Source organism: Heptranchias perlo, chromosome 11 (genome assembly GCF_035084215.1).
Source record: "Heptranchias perlo isolate sHepPer1 chromosome 11, sHepPer1.hap1, whole genome shotgun sequence".
In the NCBI taxonomy this organism is placed as follows: Eukaryota; Metazoa; Chordata; class Chondrichthyes; order Hexanchiformes; family Hexanchidae; genus Heptranchias; species Heptranchias perlo.
Window position 1 is genome coordinate 51,681,300 of NC_090335.1, and position 23,739 is coordinate 51,705,038.

Here is a 23,739-nt window from a genome sequence, read left to right on the forward strand (position 1 = left end):
GAATGGTTGCTTTTCAGACTGGATGGAGCAGTGGTGTTCCCCAGGGGTTGGTAGTAGGACCACTGCTCTTCATCAACGATCTGGACTTGGGTATAGAGGGTATAATTTCAAAATTTGCAGATGACACAAAACTCGGAAATGTAATAAACAATGTGGAGGATAGTAACAGACTTCAGGAGGACATAGACAGACTAGTAAAATGGGCAGGCACATGGCAGATGACATTTAACGCAGAGACGTGTGAAGTGTTGCATTTTGGTAGGAAGAGTGAGGCAAGGCAATATAAACTAAATGGTACAATTTTAAAAAGGGGGTGCAGGAACAGAGACACCAGGGGGGGGGGGGAGGGGTGCACATACACAAATCTTTGAAGGTGGCAAGATAAGTTGAGAAGGCTGTTAAAGAAGCATATGGGATCCTGGACTATTAATAGAGGCATAGAGTATAAAAGCAAGGAAGTTATGATAAACTTTTATAAAACCCTGGTTAGGCCTCAGCTGGAGTAGTGTGTTCAACTCTGGGCACCACCCTTTAGGATGTCAAGGCTTTAGAGAGGGTGCAGAAGAGATTTACTAGAATATTGCCAAGAATGAGGGACTTCAGTTACATGGAGAGACTGGAGAAGCTGGGGTTATTCTCCTTAGAACAGAGAAGGTTAAGGGGAGATTTGACAAAGGTGTTCAAAATCATGAATGGTTTTGACAGAGTAAATAAGGAGAAGCTGTTTCCAGTGGCAGAAGGGTCGCTAACCAGAGAGCACAGGTTTAAGGTGATCGGCAAAGGGCCAGAGGCAACATGAGGAAACATTTTTTTAATGCAGCGAGTTGTAATGATCTGGAATGCACTGCCTGAAAGGGTGGTGGAAGCAAATTTAATAGTAACTTTCAAAAGGGAAATGGATAAATACATGAAGGGAAAAAATTCACAGGGCTATGGGGAAAGAGCAGGGGAATGGGACTAATTGGATAGCTCTTTCAAAGACATGATTGGTCGAATGGCCTCCTACTGTGAAAAGAGACATCAGTTCCTGGTGGACATCCAGATGGATTGCTGTGAGACTGAAATGTTCCATCTTATAAGAAAAATTGACTAAACTAATCCCCACAGAAATGCACCTGCCATTCCATCACATAATTTAAGACATAAAAGTAGTACTAAGGCAGAGTATAATAATTAAACTGGGAAGTAAAAACATCAAAATAAACAATTTGACACAAATAAGTACACATTAAATTCCTTACTTTTACATAAATCACCGGGAGTGTCTGCTTGGCTCGGCTGTAATGTCTGGCAACTCTGTACACAGTTTCCGGAACGTAGTCTAGCACCAAGTTGAGGTACACTTCATCTTTCTAGAAGAGAAGAAAAAAAATTGCAATTAACATTAATATATATATATATAAAAAACTCTCACACCCTCCAATCTATTTTTTGGTCCTCATTTCAGCCACCCAGTGTTAGTTTCAAGCACACCCATATCAGGCACGTCATGGTTTGATGCATAGTGAAGAACTCTCTGCTCTGCCCTAACAATGCATCAGTCCCAACTTCAGAAGCACATCATTAAGCCCATTTCTCAGGCTAGACATGCTGTGCCTTCTCACAAAGAATGCCAACGTAGTGCCAATTAGGGGCAGTTTTCATTCCACACAAGAACATAAGAAATAGGAGCAGGAGTAGGCCAATCGGCCCCTCGAGCCTGCTCCGCCATTCAATAAGATCACGGCTGATCTGATCCTAACCTCAAATCTAAATTCATGTCCAATTTCCTGCCCGCTCCCCGTAACCCCTAATTCCCTTTACTTCTAGGAAACTGTCTATTTCTGTTTTAAATTTATTTAATGATGCAGCTTCTACAGCTTCCTGGGGCAGCAAATTCCACAGACCTACTACCCTCTGAGTGAAGAAGTTTCTCCTCATCTCAGTTTTGAAAGAGCAGCCCCTTATTCTAAGATTATGCCCCCTAGTTCTAGTTTCACCCATCCTTGGGAACATCCTTACCGCATCCACCCGATCAAGCCCCTTCACAATCTTATATGTTTCAATAAGATTGCCTCTCATTCTTCTGAACTCCAATGAGTAGAGTCCCAATCTACTCAACCTCTCCTCATATGTCCGCCCCCTCATCCCCAGGATTAACCGAGTGAACCTTCTTTGTACTGCCTCGAGAGCAAGTATTTCTTTTCTTAAGTATGGACACCAAAACTGTATGCAGTATTCCAGGTGCGGTCTCACCAATACCTTATATAACTGCAGCAATACCTCCCTGTTTTTATATTCTATCCCCCGAGCAATAAAAGCCAACATTCCGTTGGCCTTCTTGATCACCTGCTGCACCTGCATACTGACTTTTTGATTTTCTTGCAATAGGACCCCCAGATCCCTTTGTACTGCAGTACTTTCCAGTTTCTCGCCATTAAGATAATAACTTGCTCTCTGATTTTTCCTGCCAAAGTGCATAACCTCACATTTTCCAATATTGTATTGCATCTGCCAAATCTCCGCCCACTCATCCAGCCTGTCTATATCCCCATGTAGGTTTTTTATGTCCTCCTCACTCTCTACTTTCCCTCCCATCTTTGTATCATCTGCAAACTTTGATATGTTACACTCGGTCCCCTCCTCCAAATCGTTAATATAGATTGTAAAGAGTTGGGGACCCAGCACCGACCCCTGCGGAACACCACTGGCTACTGGTTGCCAGTCCGAGAATGAACCATTTATCCCAACTCTCTGCTTCCTGTTAGATAACCAATTCTCCACCCATGCCAGAATATTACCCCCATGTGGGTCATATCCACAAAAGGACCAAGTTAAAAGTGCCCAAGCTCATTCCATATTTGATCTTCACAGCCAGCAGAGGAGACTTGCACCTAATTGGTCTGGGCTGGATTCTCAGATGTGAACGGTCAATGTATAACCCACTACATCAATCACCCAGTCCCAAATCGAGCAATAAAAGTAACATTTAACCAACAGGAACACCTATAAGCATCTCTCCACAGATGCTGCCTGACCTGCTGAGTATTACCCGCATTTTCTGTTTTTATTTCAGATTTCCAGTGTTTTGCTTTTGTATAAGTGGTTCTAGTGGTCTTTGAATTGTCCCTTTAACAGCCATTTTTTCCACATTATTAAAATTCCCATTCAGCTGCATTTATTTTTTAGATACACTTCACAAAATGCCTCAAAGTTGTAAAATGTAATTGACAGCAAAAGAATAACACTACAGAAAAACTGCAACTTTGATAAATGCAGTCCAGAAAGCATTTATACGCCAGTAGCATTAGAGCAATTTTAAGCAAAAATTTTTAAACCATGCTTTAAGTTTAAGGAGTCTCTGTTTATACCAGAGCAACAGAATTAGGTTTTGGAGAGGATCCCTGGCAAATATTGACACTCCTGGAGACCCCTATCTTGATTTCCAAAAGATAGTGTCAGCTACCCAAGAAAAACAGTGCCATTATTGCAGAAAACGTTAACATTCAGCAAGTATATAATAGCTATCTGACCAACCGACAAATCTAATGAACTTGAGATACAGGTTTCATTTTGAAAACCCGGGCAGTAGGTTAACTGTGAGGTCCACAACCACTCCAAATGCTCCTTAAAAATAACAGAAGCTTAGTCCAGAAGCAGAAATATTTAGAAACAATTTAAACTTCACAATACTTGAAGACCTGCTAATAGATTAAATTAAATGAAAAGTGAGCAGTTAAACTATCAGTCTGTAATGGGGCAGTGATCAGGAGTGGAAGTCCCTAGCTGTGGAGAGACTGAGACAAATTGTAGCACTTCCAATGCTGTAAACTAGATAGCCTTAAATTCAATTCACCAAACAAGTCAACCTACAGAAAGCAATTTAGAGGTTATAGTCAAATATTCTTCTATTATTTTGAGGGTAAGAGAAAACCCACCAATAGTACTGTATAAAATGGCAGTAGGACTTATATAATGTTGGTAATCAAGTAGACTGAGCATTGTACCATCAAGACAATCACTGAACTGACAAGGTAGTACTCACTGAGAGCATGAAAACTTTGTCCGTAACTAACTTGCAGCTAGCCTAACCCACAATTCTCCCCACATTAAATTTACATCATGAAAAAGTGGGCTCTGGTTTTTCCTGGTGGGTCTTGTCCTTTCAGGAGGAAGATAATGAGATACATCCAGAACTATCAACTTGGGACAAATCCTAAGTGTACAGAACAAGAACCAGCATAAGTAACAGTAAAAGAAAATAAAAGAAATTCAGCAAAAAAGCACAATACCAGCAAGAGCAAATTGGGTTGCGGGTGGCGGAGAAGCTTGCTTGAAAACTGTAAATAAACAATGCCGTTAATGGGAGCCAAAAGTAGGACCTAGTTAATATTTCAACTTTTTTCCATGGTTTGTGCCGAGTTGGCTAATATCAGCTGGGATAGTTGAAGGAGTATTACAATTGGCTACAAAAGCCATTAGTTCAAGAAAGGGTAAAAGAAATTAATCATCCAGGGTTCTTGCCCTTGATCACTCTCCACCAATCCCTTCTGGAAGTACGTGTGAATGGCAGCGAGGATAAGTTTGTGCTCAGATATGATGTCCTCCACAGTCGAGTATCCTGCTTACATGTAAAAGGCCCACTAGGTGAGGTACCAAAGGGAAGTCACTGCCTGTGAAACCGTATCTTATTGACTCAATTGGTACAAGCTATTTACAAATAATGGTAAGTGACACTTTCTTTCAATAAAAGAAATGGGAGGATAAATAAAATCAGCACCATGATTTCCCCGAGACACAACGAAACTGGAATAGAATGGAGAGTCTACAAATTGAATTATTTTTGAAGAATTTACTTATTTTCAGGAAGATGCTGCAGCTCTCAAAGCATAGCTACAATTTAAAACTGCTTTGTAATGTAATTACCTTGTAGCACAAATCCAGTTATATTGAGTCCAGTACTTTAAAGCAAGGTGACAGGGGGACCAGATTGTGTAAAATAAATACAGGTTAACACAACATTTATTTTAAAAGAAAAGAAATAGGAGCAGGAGTAGGCCATACGGCCCATCGAGCCTGCACCGCTATTCAATAAGCTCATGGCTGATGTTCGACCTCAACTCTACTTTCCCACCCAATCTCCATATTCCTTGATTCCCTCAGTCCAAAAATCTAGCGATTTTAGCCTTGTATATACTCAACGACTGAACATCCACAGCCTTATGGGGTAGAGAATTCCAAAGATTCACAACCCTCAGTGAAGAAATTCCTCCTCATCTCAGTCCTTAATGACCGACCCCTTATACTGAGACCATGCCCCCTAGTTCTGGACTCCAGCCAGGGGAAACAACTGCTTAGTATCTACCCGGTCAATCCCTCTCAGAATTTTATATGTTTCAATGAGATCACCTCTCATTCTTCTAAATTCCAGAGAACATGGGCCCATTTTACTCAATCTCTCCTCACAGGACAATGCTCTCATTCCAGGAATCAACCTAGTGAACCTTCATTGCACAACCTCTAAGGCAAGTATTCCTTAGATAAGACGACCAAAACTGTACACAACACTCCAGGCGTGGTCTCACCAAAGCCCTGTACAATTGTAGCAAGACTTCTTTACTCTTGTACACCAACCACCTTGCAAATACCATTTGCGTTCCTAATTGCTTGCTATACCTGCATGCTGACTTTGTGTGTTTCCTGTATGAGGATACCCAAATCTCTCTGAATACCAACATTTGATAGTTTCTTACCATTTTTTTAAAATTGTTTTTCTATTCTTCCTACCAAAGTGAATAACCTCATATTTCCCCACATTATACTCCATCTGCCAACTTCTCGCCCACTCACTTAAACTGTCTATATCCCTTTGCAGACTGTGTGTCCTCCTCACAGCTTACTTTCCCATCTATATTTGTATCGTCAGCTAACTTGGATAAAATACACTCAGTCCCTTCGCCTAAGTCATTAATATAGATTGTAAATAGATGAGGCCCAAGCACTGATCCTTCCGGCACCCCACTAGTTACAGCCTGCCAACCTGAAAATGACCCGTTTATTCCTACTCCCTGTTTTCTGTCCGTTAACCAGTCCTCTATCCATGCTAATATATTACCCCATACCTCTTAAGCCCTTATATTGTGTAACAACCTTGTGTAGTACCTTATTGAATGCTTTTTGAAAATTCAAATATACTACATCCACTGGTTCCCCTTTATCTACCCTGGTAGTTACATCCTCAAAAAACTCAAATTTGTCAAACACTATTTCCCTTTCATAAAATCACATTGACTCTGCCTAATCACATGATTTTCTAACAGTCCTGTTACACATCCTTAATAATGGATTCCAGCATTTTCCCGACGACTGATGTCAGGCTAACTGGCCCGTAGTTCCCTGTTTTCTCTCTCTCTCCTTTCTTGAAGCTATGTATGCCTATGAAATGAAAGTCATATGCCGAACATTTTGCAACAGAATTAGTGATTGAAAAGTCAGTCAACCAAAGTTATTCTTAGTTACTATAAATTCAACTTTGCTTGCCCAGAATGCTAAATTCATAATTCCAGAATTATCAACTTGCATTTATATAGCATCTTTAGTGCAGTAACACGTCCCAAGGTGCATCACAGGAGCGTAATCAGACAAAAATTGACACCAAGCCAAAAGAGGAGATATTAGTACAGGAAACTTGGTCAAAGGTAGGTTTTAAGGAGTGCCTTAAAGGAGGAGGGGCAGAGGGGTTTAGGGAGGGAATTCCAGAGCTTAGGGCCCAGACGGCTGAAGGCATGGGCGTTAATGGTGGGGCGAAGGAATTGGGGGTGCACAAGGCCAGAGTTGGAGGAACGCAGAGGTCTCGTAGGGTTGTAGGGCTGGAGGAGGTTACAGAGAGGAGGAGGGGTGAGGCCATGGAGGGATTTGAATACGAGGATGAGAATTTTAAAATCAAAGCATTGGTGGACTGGTAGCCAATGTAGGTCAGCGAGCACAGAGGTGATGGGCAAACTGGATTTGGTACAAGTAAGCAAAGTTTTGGATGAGCTCATGTTTATAGAAGGTGGAAGATGGGAGGCTGGCCAGGAAAGCATTGGAATAGTTGAGTCTTGAGGCAACAAAAGCATGGATGTGGGTTTCAGCAGCACTTGAGCTGAGGCAGGAGCAGAGACGTACGGTTTAAGAAGGTGGAAGTAGGCAATCTTTGTGATGGAGAGTATATGGAGTTGGAAGCGCGGCTCAGGGTCAAATAGGACGCAGAGGTTGTGAACAGCCTAGTCCAGCCTCAGAATTAAACAAGCTAAAGTTTAAGAATTCTAGGTGATTCATTTCCTCTCAAGTACTAAAACATCAAGTTCCTGTTGGTGGTGCTGTTGAGAAGAGCAACATTTGTTCAAGTTTAACAGAAAGAGAAGGCTGCTCTAGACAGTAAACTAACACCAAAACCACTGGATGTCCAGAACCCAAAGTTGGAATTGAGGATACTAATTTTAGTATGATATACAATGAAGGCTAGATGTAATTTTATACCCATCAGAATATGTGAGAGAAATATGAATGACAGCAATTAGTTCATAATGGAAGTTTTTTGGATTTTCTGGTGAAGGAAATGGAAAGTGTTAGATTTCAGAACAGCCCACAAACACTAACAGATGTCTTTATTCAAACGTTACTTACTGGATTGGTAAACTGTTTGAAAAATGTGCACATTTTATGTAACGTTTTACTCCATGCGCTAGGTTTAATATATAAATTTCTAGAGCTTTAAGTACAGAGCTGGTGAGGTGGGTGAGTACACTAAATCGAGTGACATACGAAACAGAGTGATGACGGGAATTTGGTGAAAGTGGGAATTCATTGGTAAGTAGTGGGTGAGTAGTACAGAAAGTGTATTACCAAGCTGAAATCTAAATTGGTTTTCTTTCTGACTTTAAAAAAACTACAACTCAGTGGCAGTTAACAGTCAATCAGCTGTAGGTTGGTCCCTGACTAGGTGTTAATTTTTGTGACTGAGTTGACTCACCAGTTGTAACTAGCGTTTTTCTGAAGGTTTATATCAGGAGGCATATCTGCGAAAGCACAAAGCTTGGTAAGAGTTGGGTGAACCTGCTAAACAGAGTGGCTTGCTAAACAGAGTTGACGACGGGAATTTGGAGAGAGTGGGAATTTGGTGTAGAGGGGGAAATGAGGTGCTAAGTAATTTAAACCAAGGGGCAACAATAAGCAAGTAAGTAAATAAATAAATCAGTGTAATTAATTAGAACCAAGGGGATAAAATTAAAATTAACTAAATTGAGGATACGAACATTAAAGGGATCTGAATTGCATTAAATAAAAATCCGGTACACAGAGAGAGTAATGGGGATACTAAAATAAAGAAGTTAATAAAAAGTCAAGACTAAATAGTTACCAATTAATCTGAAATCAAGCTAAATCCATCTATTAAATATAATCCAGATCTCAAGTAATTCTATTATATCTAGAATTAAATGACTACTAAATAAATAAATACTAGAAATGGCAGTGCAGGCTGTGTCGGGACTGAGAGACTGTTCCAGATTGCCACATCTGCAGGAAATATCTGTCTGAGGGGTAGGGGGAACTGATGAGAGATAGAGGAGGTCGTCCCACAGACACTGGTCCTATCCAACAGGTACAATGTACTCAGCAACTGTCTCAGCTCCGACTCATTCCACGTGGTCTCCAACTTAATTCCACCCTTCATATTTCGGATCCACCCGTGATTACAGATATCTCCATGATATTCGGTATTCCTTGAATTACTGCTCTTGCCGCTTCCTGAGATCCATGCTCCTGACTTCTCGCTCCAGCAGCACCGACTCACTAGTTCAGAGTTGTCCTGTTACGCAGCTCTATTTCATCCTTCGCCTCATCCGGCGCTTCAACAAAAAACTTTTTTTCTTCCTTCCAGGTGTCAAGGACCGCAAGCTTCAACAACTCTTCGATACCAACACCCCCCCGATCCTCCTTCCCCTTCATTTTCCTCTGACCCCATCCCTCCCTCCAAGAGGTTCTGCTGAGGGAGTTTGAGCAGCTAGGGACAAAATTAAAAAGCAGAACCACAAAGGTGATAATCTCCGGATTATTACCTGAGCCACGAGCAAATTGACACAGGGTAAATCAGATCAGAGAGATGAATGCGTGGCTCAAAGATTGGTGTGGGAGAAGTGAGTTTCGATTCATGGAGCACTGGCACCAGTACTAGGGAAAGAGAGAGCTGTTCCGTTGGGACGGGCTTCACCTAAACCTGGGACCAGTGATGTGGCAAACCGAATCACTAGGGCGGTAGGGAAGGCTTTAAATTAAATAGAGGGGGGGGGGGGGGGAGGGCTCAGGTGGGGCGAAGTTTAGATTGATAAAGAGAAAAGACAAGGAAGTAGTACAGGAAAATAATGGAGGTAATGATAAACAGAGTGCATCAGGAAGGGACAGAGCGTACAAACATAAGAGTGCACTAGCAAATGGGGCCGGGATAGGAAAGAATGGTAAAAAGACAAAATTAAAGGTTCTTTATCTGAATGCGCGCAGCATTTGTAATAAGATAGATGAACTGACGGCACAAATAGAAACAAATGGATATGATCTTGTGGCCATTACAGAGATGTGGTTGCAAGGTGACCAAGGCTGGGAGCTAAATATTCAGAGTTATTTAACATTTCGGAAGGATAGGAAAAAAGGTAAAAGATGGTGGGGTAGCTCTGTTAATAAAGGATGAAATTGGTATAATAGTGAGAAATGATCTTGGCTCAGAAGATCAAGATGTCGAATCAATTTGGGTGGAGGTAACAAATAGTAAGGGAAAGAAATCATTGGTGGGAATAGTATGTAGGCCCCCTAACAGTAGCTGCACTGTAGGGCAAAATATTAATGAGGAAATAAGGGGGGGCTTGTAAAAAACGTAATGCAATAATCATGGGCGATTTTAACTTTCACATAGATTAGACAAATCAAATTGGCAAAAATAGCCCCGAGGAGGAGTTCAGAGTGTATTTGGGACTGTTTCTTAGACCAATACGTCGGGGAACCAACTAGGGAACAGGCCATTTTGGATCCGGTAATGGGTAACAAGACAGGATTAATGATCTCAAAGTAAAGGATCCCTTGGGAAGCAGTGATCATAACATGATAAACTGGATGTGAAATTCTGAGAGCGAGGATCTTGGGTCTGAAACTACTGTATTAAACTTAAATAAGGGCAATTATAAAGGAATGAGGGCGGAATTGGCTGAAGTGGACTGGGTAAACAGATTAGATGGTATGATGGTGGATAAGCAGTGGCAAACATTTAAAAAGATATTTTATGACTCACAACAAAAATATATCTCTGTGAGGAGGAAAGACTCCACAAAAAGGGTGAACCAACCATGGCTAACTAAGGAAGTCAAGGATGGTATCAGGTTAAAAGAAAAAGCATACAACATGGCAAAGATTACTGGTAAGCCCGAAGATTGGAAAAACTTTAAAAACCAGCAAAGGATGATTAAAAGAATAATAAAGAGGGAGAAAATAAATTATGAGATTAAACTAGCAAGAAATATAAAAACTGACAATAAAAGCTTCTACAAGTATATAAAAAGGAAGAGGGTAGCTAAAGTAAACATTGGTCCTTTAGAGGATGAGACTGGGGAAATAATAATTGAAAACAAGGAAATGGCAGAGGAATTGAACAGATATTTTATATCCGTCTTCACAGTAGAAGACACTAATAATATAACAATAATAGTAGAAAATCAAGGGGCAAAGGGGAGGGAGGAACTAAAAACAATCACTATCACTAGAGAAAAAGTACTAGGTAAACTAATGGGTCTAAAGGCTGACAAGTCCCCTGGACCTGATGGCTTGCATCCGAGGGTCTTAAAGGAAGTGGCTAGAGATAACGGATGCATTGGTTGTAATCTTCCAGAATTCACTAGACTCTGGAAAGGTCCCAGCGGATTGGAAAACCGCAAACATAACACCCCTATTCAAGAAGGGAGAGAGACAGAAAGCAGGTAACTATAGACCAGTTAGCCTATTGGGAAAATGCTAGAATCCATTATTAAGGAAGTAGTAGCAGGACATTTGGAGACTCATAATACAATCAAGGAGAGTCAACATGGTCTTATGAAGGGGAAATCGTGCCTGACAAATTTATTAGAGTTCTTTGAGGAAGTAACAGGCAGGGTGGATAAAGGGGAACCAATGGATGCAATATATTTGGATTTCCAAAAGGCATTCGATAAGGTGCCACATAAAAGATTACTGCACAAGATAAGAGCTCATGGTGTTGGGGGTAATATACTGGCATGGATAGAGGATTGGCTAACTAACAGAAGTCGGGATAAAAGGATCATGTTCAAAAAGGCAATCTGTAACCAGTGGGGTACCGCAGGGATCAGTGCTGGGGCCTCAACTATTTACAATATATATCAATGACTTGGATGAAGGAACAGAGTGTCTTGTGGCCAAATTTGCTGACGATACAAAGATAGATGGAAAAGCAAGTTGCGATGAGGACACAAAGTGTCTGCAAAGGGATATTGACAGGTTAAGTGAATGGGCAAAAATTTGGCAGATGGAATATAATGTGGGAAAATGTGAAGTCATCCACTTTGGGAGGAAAAATAAAAAAGCAAGTTATTCGAATGGAGAAATACCACAAAATGCTGCGGTACAGAGGGATCTGGGTGTCCTCGTACATGAAACACAAAAAGTCAACATACAGGTGCAGCAGGTAATCCGGAAGACAAACGGAATATTGGCCTTTATTTCTAGGGGGATGGAGTATAAAAGCAGGGAAGTCATGTTACAACTGTACAGGGTGCTGGTGAGACCACACTTGGGAGTACTGCGTACAGTTCTGGTGCCCTTATTTAAGGAAGGACATACTTGCATTGGAGGCAGTTCGGAAAAGGTTCACTAGGTTGATTCCGGGTATGGAAGGGTTGTCTTATGAGGAAAGATTGAACAGGTTGTGTCTATACTCATTGGAGTTTAGAAGAATGAGAGGAGATCTTATTGAAACATACAAGATTCTGAGGGGACTCGATAGGGTAGCTGCTGAGAGGATGTTACCCCTCATGGATGAATCTAAAACTAGGGGGCATAGTCTCAGAATAAGGAGTCACCCATTTAAGATGGAAATGAGGAGGAATTTCTTCTCCCAGAGGGTCGTGAATCTTTGGAATTCTTTACCCCAAAAAGCTGTGGAGGCTGAGTCATTGAATACATTCAAGGCTGAGTTAGACAAATTTTTGATCAGCAAGGGAGTCAAAGGATATGGGGAAAAGGCAGGAAAGTGGAGTTGAGGTAAAAATCAGATCAGCCATGATCTCATTGAATGGCGGAGCAGGCTCGAGGGGCCGAATGGCCTACTCCTGCTCCTATCTCTTATGGTCTTATGGTCTAATCTCACCCTTTGTTGTGTTTGCACCATTCCCATAGACTAATCTTTCTCTGACCCTGAATGATCAGTCCTCAGCAAAAGCCTTAGTTTCATCCCCTTACGCCCCCACCTCAATAAATTTCGAGCTCGACACGATGCTGAGCTCCTCTTCTGCGCCCACTACTTTGGCCAGGAGTCTTCCCACCCCCCTCCCCACCACCACCGCACAGCGGACCCATTCTCTGGTCTTCAGAATTCTCGTTCCACCTGGATCCCTCCCTCTGGCTTCTTATTCTCTCGATCTTTTCATTGTGAACTGTCGGCATGACATCGGCCATCTCAATTTCTCTACTCCCCTCACTAACTCTAACTTACCGCCCTCTGAACTTGCAGCACACCGTTCTCTCAGGTCCAACCCTGACATTGTCATTAAACCTGCTGACAAGTGTGGCGCTATTGTTGGGTGGCGAACAGAGCTGTACCTTGCAGAGGCTGAATTCTAACTCTCCGACACCTCCTCCCACGTCCCCCTGGACCATGACCCCATCGACGAACATCAAGCCATAGTTTCCCAGACAGTCACTGACCTCATCTCCTCTGGAGATTTCTGGCCCCCCCCACCCCCGACCTCCAACCTCATAGTCCCCCAACCCCGCACAGCCCGTTTCTACCTCCTTCCCAAGATCCACAAACAGGACTGCCCTGGGAGACCCATCGTTTCAGCCTGTTCTTGCCCCACGGAACTTATTTCTTCCTATCTTTTTTCTCCCTTGTTCAGTCTCTTCCGACCTACATCCGCGACTCTTCTGACGCCCTTCACCACGAACAGTTTCCAGTTCCCCGGCCCTAAGCGTCTCCTTTTTACCAAGGACGTCCAGTCTCATTACACCTCCATCTCCGTGGAACATTCCTTGTTCCAGTCCTACTCAGGACCCCTCCCTCACCTCTTTTTCCGGTACATTGATGACTGCATCGGTGCTGCATCCTGCTCTCACCCTAAACTGGAAAATTTCATCAACTTTGTTGCCAATTTCCACCCTTCCCTTGCCTTCACATGGTCCATCTCCGATTCTTCCCTTCCTCAACTTCTGGGGATAGGCTGTCAACCAATACCTATTATAAGCCCACTGACTCTCACAACTACCTTGATTACACTTCCTCCCACTCCGCTTCCTGTAAGGACTCTATTCCCTTCTCCTAGTTTCTCCGTCACATCTGTTCTGACAATGCCATCTTCCGTACCAGTGCTTCCAATGTGACTTCCTTTTTCCTCAACTGAAGATTCCCCTCCACTGTAGTTGACAGGCCCTCAACCGTGTCCATTCTATTACCCGCACTTCTGCCCTCACCCCTTCCCTTACCTCCCAGAACCATGATAAGGGTCCCCCCCTTGTCTTTACTTTCCACCCGACCAGTCTCCACATTCAACGAATCATCCTCCGCCATTTCCGCTACCTCCAGCGCGATCCTGCCACCAAATAAGTCTTCCCCTCCCCTTTCAGCATTCCGAAGGGACCACTCCCTCCGCGACACCCTGGTCCACTCTTCCATCACCCCCAACACCTTCCCGTGCGAGCACAGGAGATGCAACACCTGCTCCTTCACCTCCTGCCTTCCCACCATCCAGGGTCCCAAACACTCCTTCCAGGTGAAACAGCAGTTTACTTGTATTTCTTTTAATTTTTGATAGGGTAGAGAGAGAGATAAACCTTTTCCACTGGTGAGGGAGTCCAGGACAAGGGATCCAAATAGAACAGGTTACTTTCTAAATGGTAAAAAGTTAAAAACAGTGGATCTCCAAAAGGGACTTAGGGGTTCAGGTACATAGATCATTGAAGTGTCATGAACAGGTGCAGAAAATAATCAATAAGGCTAATGGAATGCTGGCCTTTATATCTAGAGGACTGGGATACAAGGGGGGTAGAAGTTATGCTGCAGCTATACAAAACCCTGGTTAGACTGCACCTAGAGTACTGTGAGCAGTTCTGGGCATCGCACCTTCGGAAGGACATATTGGCCTTGGAGGGAGTGCAGCATAGGGTTAAGTTACAGGGAGAGATTACACAAATTGGGGTTGTATTCTCCAGAGTTTAGAAGGATAAGGGTGATCTGATCGAAGTTTATAAGATATTAAGGGGAACAGATAGGGTGGATAGAGAGAAACTATTTCCACTGGTTGGGGATTCTAGTAGGGGGCATAGTCTAAAAATTAGAGCCAGACCTTTCAGGAGTGAGATTAGAAAACATTTCTACACACAAAGGGTGGTAGAAGTTTGGAACTCTCTTCCGCAAACGGCAATTGATGCTAGCTCAATTGCTAAATTTAAATCTGAGATAGATAGCTTTTTGGCAACCAAAGGTATTAAGGGATATGAGCCAAAGGCAGATATATGGAGTTAGATCACAGATCAGCCATGATCTTATCAAATGGCGGAGCAGGCTCGAGGGGCTGAATGGCCTACTCCTGTTCCTATATTCTTATGTTCCTATAAGGGGATATAACCTCAAAATCAGAGCCAGGCCATTCAGGAGAAAAGTTAGGAAACACTTCTTCATGCAAAGGGTGGTAGAAGTGTGGAACACACTCCCACAAAAAGCAGTAGATGCTAGCTCAATTAATAATTTTAAATCTGAGACCGATAGATTTTTGCTAGCCAAGTTTATTAGGGATATGGAGCCAAGACAGGTGGATGGAGTTAGGATACAGATCAGCCACGATCTCATTGAATGGCAGAAGAGGCTTGAGTTGCTGAATGGCCTACTCCTGTTCCTATGGTCGTATTATTGCAAGTTTGTCTTAGAATTCAATATAAATTGAAATAGGTGGAAACATGGGGAGGGAAAAAAAATATATAGCTGAGTTCTCAAATAGACTGCTCAATAAATGAAACCACTGATAACCCATTTATATTACAGCACTACTGCTGTTGATAGAGAACTGGCGACAAAGGTAAATGGCCAGTCTAGTCACCACAGGGGCCACCATTTTCTTCTAGTCACATGTGCTGGACTCAGAACTTCCTGACATCTGGGAAAGGCTGCATGCAGAATGGTGAAGTCACTAATGTAATCTTATTTTAACTGCTGCATGGAGGTAAAGAAATAGAGGGGAAAAAGTTGCACAGCCTCATTAACAGGGGAGGAGGCGAATTAACTGAATTGCAATGGGGAAAGAAAAAATGACCAGATAAGTTGCATATTTTTACTGAAATATTTGCAAGTACCCTTTTGTGTACAGCTTTGGAAATATAAGCAGCCATCATTTGTATTCCCTTTTAAGTAACTGACTTTTCCATCATTTTACAAACAGGATTTCAAATAACCAATAACATATCTATTTGAGATAAATACCTGCAATGCAGTACAATTTTTGAACTATAGAAATCTTAATTAATAGGCTTGGTAGAGGGATAAAGGACTTCTTCAGTAATGGACACTCCTTTCCAGACCCTATTCTCAGTTGCTCCCACAGAAGGACATTTCCTTAATTTAATTTGCCATTAAATTTCCACTGTTAGAATTTCAAGTACTAAACAAACAAAAATTGCCTCGATTTTAAAATTATCATCCTTGTATTGAAATCCCTCAATGGCCTCGCCACTCTACATCTCTGTAACCTCTTTAAGCCCTACCACCCTCCGAGATCTCTGCGCTCCTCCAATTCAGGACTCTTGAACATCCCCAATTTTCATCGACCCACCATTGGCGCCGTTCCTTCAGCTGCCTAGGCCCTAAAGCTTTAGAATTCCCTCCCTCAATCTCTCCGCCTCTCTCCTCCTTTAAGTTGCTCCTTAAAGCCTACCTCTTTGACCAAGCTGTCCAAATATCTCCATGTTGTTTGGTGTCAAATTTTGTCTGATAACACTCTCGTGATGCACCATGGGACATTTTTACTACATTAAAAGGTGCTATTTAAATGCAAATTGTTGTTGTTAATGCATTTCACATTCAAAAATGTTTAGAAAAGAATTCCAAAGCTAACAGCTTTAATTCCTCCAAATAATCCCAATGATGTAAATTATTTAACACCTCCAACCCTGAAAAGAATCAATATAGCCATCAGAAAGCAACTTAAAATCCAAAGCCTATTAAAACTATAACAAAGCGTGACTAATCCTGTTGAAGTAGTTTGTCGAGTACCAAACAAGTCAGTACTCACTACTGTAATATTTCAGTCAGCAATGAGAGTTCAAGAAACCTTTGAGAAGCTGGGACACCGAAAAAAAGCTCTCCCACATTTGCTGTACCTATTGCTTTTTATTCTCCAAACAATTTACAAGTTCCTCAACTCCACATCTTCTCTTCCCCACCGTATTCTGCCATGCATCTCAAGCTTTGGGAAATGTTGACCATAAGTTTCATGAAAATCCATTACTGTTTAGACAATGCAATTAAAGCAACCTCACAACTTACCTGTAACTCTTGCAGTACCAATGGCAACAAAACACATCACAGCACACAATATTTGCCAAAACTATTCAGGACGCGGGGGGCGGCCGGAGCGGACCCGGGAGGGCACCGGAGGCGGGTTGTATCTTCCCGAGTAGTCAGTGGGAATCGAGGGAAAAAAAAATCAAGGAGTGATGTCACCAGACAGCAGGTAGGTGATTGGCTGTTAAGTCTTACAACTTCTTTTTTCCCTCTGAATTAGGGAATTGAGTAAAATTAAATTAAAAGCTGGGAGCGTAAAACTGCTGTTAGTTTATTAAATTTAATAACTTAAATTAGTTTGTTAATAAGACTAATAAAACTATAAATAAACAGGGGAAGGAGCTGATTGGTTGGTAGCTGGTGAGAGCTTTTCTAAAAAAAGGCTTAATTTATTTTTGTTTAGTTTAGTAAACAATCTAATAAATTGATGCACGGCAGGGCAGCTCACACACTTTGAATGCACGGCCTGTGCCAAGTGGCGACTCCAGGACGCTTCCCGTGTGCTGGACAACCACAGGTGCAGGAACAGTCATCAGCTGGAGGAGCTCGAGCTCTGGATTTTGGAGCTTGTGCTGCAGCTGGCGTCACTGCAGTGTATGCACGAGGCTGAGAGCTACGTGGATAGCACGTTTCAGGAGGTGGTCACCCCACAGCTTAAGAGAGTGCAGGCAGAGGGGGACTGAGTGACTGCCAGACAGACAAGGAACAGGCAGGTAGTGCAGGAGTCCCGAGTGCGTCGCGCTCTCTAACCGGTGTTCAGTTCTGAATACTGGTGAGGGAGATGGTTCCTCTGCGGAGTGCAGCCAGAGCCAAGACCATAGCACCATGGGTGGCTCATGTCTACAAGGGGCGGCAGAAAGGCCAGGAGAGCAAGTGATAGGGGATTCCATAGTTAGGGGAGCAGACAGGCGTTTATGTGGCCGCAGACGTGATTCCAGGATGTTATGTTGCCTCCCTGGTGCCAGGGTCAAGGATGTCACTGAGCGGCTGCAGAACATTCTCGGGGGGGGGGGGGGGGGGGGGGGGCGGTGGCGGTGAAAAGAGAGGATGAACAGCTAGAGGTCATGGTCCATATCAGTATCAACAACATAGGTAGAAAGAGGGATGAGGCCCTGTAGGCAGATTTTAAGGAGTTAGGAAAGAGATTAAGAAGCAGGACCTCAAGGGCAGTAATCTCCGGATTACTCCTGGTGCCGCACGCTACAGAAATAGGAGGATAGAGCAGGTGAATGCGTGGCTGGAGAGATGGTGCAGGAGGGAGGGCCTTTAGATTCCTGGGGCATTGGGACCAGTTCTGGGGAAGGTGGGACCTGTAAAGGCTGGACGGGTTGCACCTCAGCAGAGCTGAGACCAATGTCCTTGGGGGGAGGTTCTCTAGTGCAGTGGGGGGAGGGGAAAGACAGCACTAGAGCAAGTAATAGTACAGTATTAGGTGGGATAAGACTAAGAGTACCAGAAAGTCTAGGACGGGTTTGCAGTGCACGTGTGTAAACGCACAAAGCTTGGTAAACAAGGTTGGTGAGCTTCAGGCGCAAATAGCCACATGGGAATACGATGTCGTGGCAATAACAGAGACCTGGCTCAAGAAAGGGCAGGATTGGGTACTAAATATTCCTGGATGCAAGGTGTTCAGGAAAGATAGGGAAGGGAAGAAAGGAGGGGTGGGGGGTGGCAGTATTGATTAAGGAGAATATTACAGTACTGGAGAGAGAGGATGTCCTGGAGGGGTCAAAGACAGAATCAATTTGGTAAGAAATAAGAGGTAACATTACATTACTGGGTGGGTTCTATAAGCCACCAACTAGTGGGAGGAGCAAATTTGCAGGGAAATTACAGAGAGGTGCAAAAGCTATAAAGTAGTGATAACTGGGGACTTCAACTATCCTAATACAGACTGGGATAACAATAATAATAAGGGGCACAGAGGGGGTGGAATTTTTGAAGTGTGTTCAGGGTAACTTTCTTGACCAATACGTTTCCGGCCCAACAAGGAAGGAGGCATTGCTGGACTTGGTTCAAGGGAATGAGGCAGGCCAAGTGGAGCAAGTGTCACTGGGGGAGCATTTAGGGAGCAGCGATCATAGTAGGATAAGGTTTGGAATAACTATGGAAAAGGACACAGACCACTCTAAAGTAAAAATACTCCATTGGAGGAGGGCCAATTTCAATGGGACGAGAACAGATCTGGCCCAGGTAAATTGGAATCAGATTGGCAGGCAAAACTGTAATTGAACAATGAGTAGCCTTTAAAGAAGAGATGGTTCGGGTACAGTCTAGGCACATTCCCATGGGACAGAAAGGTAGGGCAATTAAAGCCAGAGATCCCTGGATGACAAGAGATAGTAAGATGAAAGGGGAAAAAAGGGGCAGATGACAGATGTCAGGTTGATAACACAAGTGAGAACTGGACAGAATATAGAAAGTTCAGAAGGGAAGTGAAAAAGAAAACAAAAGAGGGGCAAAGAGAGAATATGAGAATAGACTGGCGGCCAAAAGTCTTCTACAAGCATGTTAACAGTAAACGGGTAGTAAGAGGAGGGTTGGGGCCAATTAGATCTACTCATGGAGGCAGAGGGGATGGCCAAGATACCAAATGAGTATTTTGCATCAGTCTTTACCAAGGAAGATGCTGCCAGAGTCTCAGTAAAGGAAGATATATTGAGATACTGGATGGGCTAAAAATTAATAAAGAGGAACTAGAAAGGCCAGCTGTACTTAAAGTAGATAAGTCACCCGGTCTGGATGCATCCGAGGTTGCTGAGGGAAGAACGGGTGGAAATTTCGGAGGTACTGGCCAAAATCTTCCAAACATCCATGGATACGGGGTGGTGCCAGAGGTCTGGAGAACTGCAAATGTTACACCCTTGTTCAAAAAAGGGTGTAAGGATAAACCCAGCAGCTATAGGCCAGTCAGTTGTGGAGAAACTTTTAGAAACGATAATCCGGGACAGAATTAACAGTCACTTGGACGAGTGTGGATTGATTAGGGAAAGCCAGCACTGATTTGTTAAAGGCAAATGTATTTAACTAACCCGATAGAGTTTTTTTGATGAAGTAACAGAGAGGGTAGATGAGGGCAATGCAGTTGATGTGGTATATATGGACTTTCAAAAGGCGTTTGATAAAGTGCTGCATGGTAGGCTTAGCATCAAGATTGCGGCCCAAAGAATAAAGGGGGCAGTAGCTACATGGATACGGAATTGGCTAAGTGACAGCAAACAGAGGGTAGCGGTGAACAGTTGTTTTTCAGACTGGAGGGAGGTGTACAGTAGTGTTCCCCAGGGGTCGGTACTGGGACCACTGTGTTTCTTGATATATATTAATGTCTTGGACTTGGAAGTACAGGGCACAATTTCAAAATTTGCAGATGACACAAAACTTGGGAAGGCAGTAAACAGTGAGGAGGATAGTGATAGACTTCAAGAGGATATAGACGGGCTGGTGGCATGGGTGGACATGGCAAATGAAATTTAACACAGAAAAATATATTTTGGTAGGAAGAACGAGGAGAGGCTATATAAACTAGAGGGCACAACTCTAAAAGGGGTACAGGAACAGAGAGATCTGGTGGTATATGTACACAAATTGTTAAAGGTGGCAGGGCAGGTTGAGAAAGCATACAGGATCCTGGGCTTTATAAATAGAGGCACAGGGTACAAAAGTATGGAAGTCATGATGAACCTTTATAAAACTCTGGTTCGGCCACAGCTGGAGTATTGTGTCCAGTTCTGGGCACTGCACTTTAGGAAAGATGTGACTGCCTTAGAAAGGGTGCAGAAGAGATTTACTAGAACGATTCCAGGGATGAGGGACTTTAGTTACATGGATAGACTGGAGAAGATGGGGTTGTTCTCCTTGGAACAGAAAAGGTTGCAAGGAGATTTAATAGAGGTGTTCAAAATCATGAAGGGTCTAGGCAGAGAGAAACTGTTCCCATTAGCGGAAGGGTCAAGAACCGTAGGACATAGATTTATGGTGATGGGCAAAAGAACCAAAGGAAACCAAACACGAGGGAAAAACTCACTTACACAGCGAGTGGTTAGGATCTTGAATGCACTGCCCGAGGGGGTGGTGGAGGCAGATTCAATTATGGCCTTCAAAGGGGAACTAGGTAAGTACTTGAAAAGAAAAAATTTGCAGGGCTTCGCCGATAGGGCGGGGGAGTGGGACTAGCTGGATTGCTCTTGCATAGAGCCGGCATGGACATGATGGGCTGAATGGCCTCCTTCCATGCTGTAACCTTTGTATGATTCTAACACAATTGTAAATCTATTAAGGCTAAATCTGTATCTTCTGTTGTATACACAACGGTATTTGCTAGCCCTAAGACGGAAGAGTTGAAGATTTTGATTACAGGAAAGACTGGGAAAATTACAAACTAGACCCAAATGATTTCGATAGAATCCAACAGGCTGAGGAGTCCAACACAGTTCTGGTCAACATCACTATAGCGCCGAAGAGTTCCTAAACAAATGCTTAATCTAGAATTGCAATCACCTTAAGGAATTCCTGACATTTCCTTTCACTGTGGCTATGCAAAATAAGCTGCACGTACAAATTAAACAGAAAGTTTGAAATTACTCCTTTTTAAGGTTTGCAATGAATTCCAATGGAGATCTGTTTTGGATATTGATCTGACAGAGCCACAGAGTGTTACAGCACAGAAAGAGGTCATTTGGGCCATTGAGTCTGCACCAATTCCACCTCCACCCTCACTCCCTTACTTAATTCCCACTTTCCTGCTTAGTCCCCCCATTCTTAAATTATTTTAAAGGGGAATTATTGATGGTCTCTGCTTATGGCAGAATTCCACAATTTAACCCCCAAAGAAAAGCAGAACATCTGTTCAAAGTAGCTTTCAGATTTATATATTTAACTCACTTGTGTACCCCTGAACTAAACCGGCAGCAATTTTCTATACTCAAAAATGTGAGCTCAACATACCCAAATGAAGTCCGAACAGGAGTATACATTTTATTAGCAAGTAGCTTTTTATTATTTCACATAATGCAAGGTTCCAAGGATTCTGAGCAACAAAAAACTATTCTACAACTATTAAGATTCTCACCACAGGGATTCCTTTTAAAGAATTACATCCTTCTTACTCCACTTCTATTGATATTTGGATATATGTTCAAATCACAAGCCGCTGAATAAGTTAGTGTTCAACAGAAAACACAAGTAAATGTTTCGGGGTGGGGGAGTGCACTCATCATCAGAACGGGAAGATATAGTCATAGTATGGTACAGCACAGGAAGCCATTCGGCCCATCATGACTGTGCCAGTTCTTTGAAAGAGGTATCTAATTAATCCCACTCCACTGCTCTTTTCCCATAGACATGTCAATTTTTTCCCTTCAAGTATTTATCCAATTCCTTTTTGAAAGTTATTACTGAATCTGTTTCCACCACCCTTTCAGGCAGTGCATTCCAGACCGTTACAACTTTCTACGTAAAAAAAGGTTTCCTTATGTCACCTCGGGTTCTTTTGCCAATCACCTTAAATCTGTCCCCTCTGGTTACGGCCCCTTCTGCCACTGGAAGCAGTTTCTCCTTACTCACTATCAAAAGCCTTCATGAGTTTGAACACCACTATCAAATATCATCTTAACCTTCTCTGCTCTAAGGAGATTGGTGCTGATCAAAGAAACTATTATAGCACTGGAAAGGGATGATGCAGTTGAGGGGTCAATGACAGAATCTATTTGGTTAGCATTAAGAAACAATACAGGAGCTATTACACTACTGGGTGTATACTATAGGCCACCAAATAATGGGAACGAGCTGGGGGAGAACATTTGCAGGCAAATTACAGAAATATGCAAGAACTGATAATGGGGGACTTTAATTATCCCAATATAGTCTGGGACAGTAACAGTGTAAAGGGCAAAGAGGGGGAGGAATTCCTGAAATCTGTTCAAGAGAACTTTCTGGAAGTGTGTTTCCAGTCCAACCAGAAAGAAAACAGTACTGGATCTAGTTCTGCGGAATGAAGTGGGGCAGGTGGAGCATGTTTCAGTGGGGGGGGGGGGCAGTGATCATAATGTCATCAGGTTTAGAATAGTTATGGAAAAGGACAAGGAACAATCAAATGTAAAAATGCTTAACTGGAGGAGGGAAAATTTTAGCGAGTTAAAAAGGGATCTTGCCCACGTGGATTGGAATCAAAAACTGGTAGGCAAAACTGTAATTGAACAATGGGAGGCCTTCAAGGAGTTGGTTTGGGTACAGAGTAGGCACATCCCTAAGAGGGGGAAAGGAAAGGCATCCAAAGCTAGAGCTCCCTGGATGACTAAAGATATAGAGATTAAAATGAAACAGAAAAAGGAGGCTTATGACGAATGTATGCTTCATAATAGAGTAGAGAATCAGACTGAATACAGAAAGTAGAGGAGATCTAAAAAAGGGACTATGAGGGGCAGAGATGGTATGAGAATAGTTTAGTGGCTAACATAAAAGGGAACGCAAAAGTCTTTTATAAACATAGAAATAGTAAAAGGGTAGTCAAAAGAAGGGTGGGACCGATTAGGACAAAAAAAATCTTCTTGTGGAGGCAGAGGGCATGGCTGAGGCACTAAATGAATACTTTGTATCTGTCTTCACTAAAGAGGATGCTGCCATTGTAGCAGTAAAAGAGGTAGTAGTGATATTGGATAGGATAAAAATAAAGAGGAGGTACTTAAAAGATTGGCAGTACTCAAAAGTAGAAAAGTCACCCGGTCCAGATGGGATGCATCCTAGGTTACTGAGGGAAGTCAGGGTGGAAATTGCAGAGGCTCTGGACACAATCTCCCAATCCTCCTTAGATATGGGGATGGTGCTGGAGGACTGGAGGATTGCAAATGTTACACCCATGTTCAAAAAAGGGGAGGGATAAACCCGGCAATTACAGGCCAGTCAGTCTACAGTTGTGGTGGGGAAACTTTGAAACACAATAATCCCAGACAAAATTA

The 23,739-nt window shown here is 42.7% G+C and overlaps 1 protein-coding gene across 1 annotated transcript in view; it reads right to left on the reverse strand.

Moving 5' to 3' along the window:
* The window catches only part of gsk3ba (glycogen synthase kinase 3 beta, genome duplicate a), a 181,835-nt gene that overhangs the window by 48,031 nt on the left and 110,065 nt on the right, over positions 1 to 23,739 (reverse strand). The window contains exon 4 of the mRNA XM_067993018.1: positions 1,242 to 1,352. Within this exon, the coding sequence (XP_067849119.1) occupies positions 1,242 to 1,352 (111 nt within the window). The remainder of the gene's footprint in view (positions 1 to 1,241; positions 1,353 to 23,739) is intronic.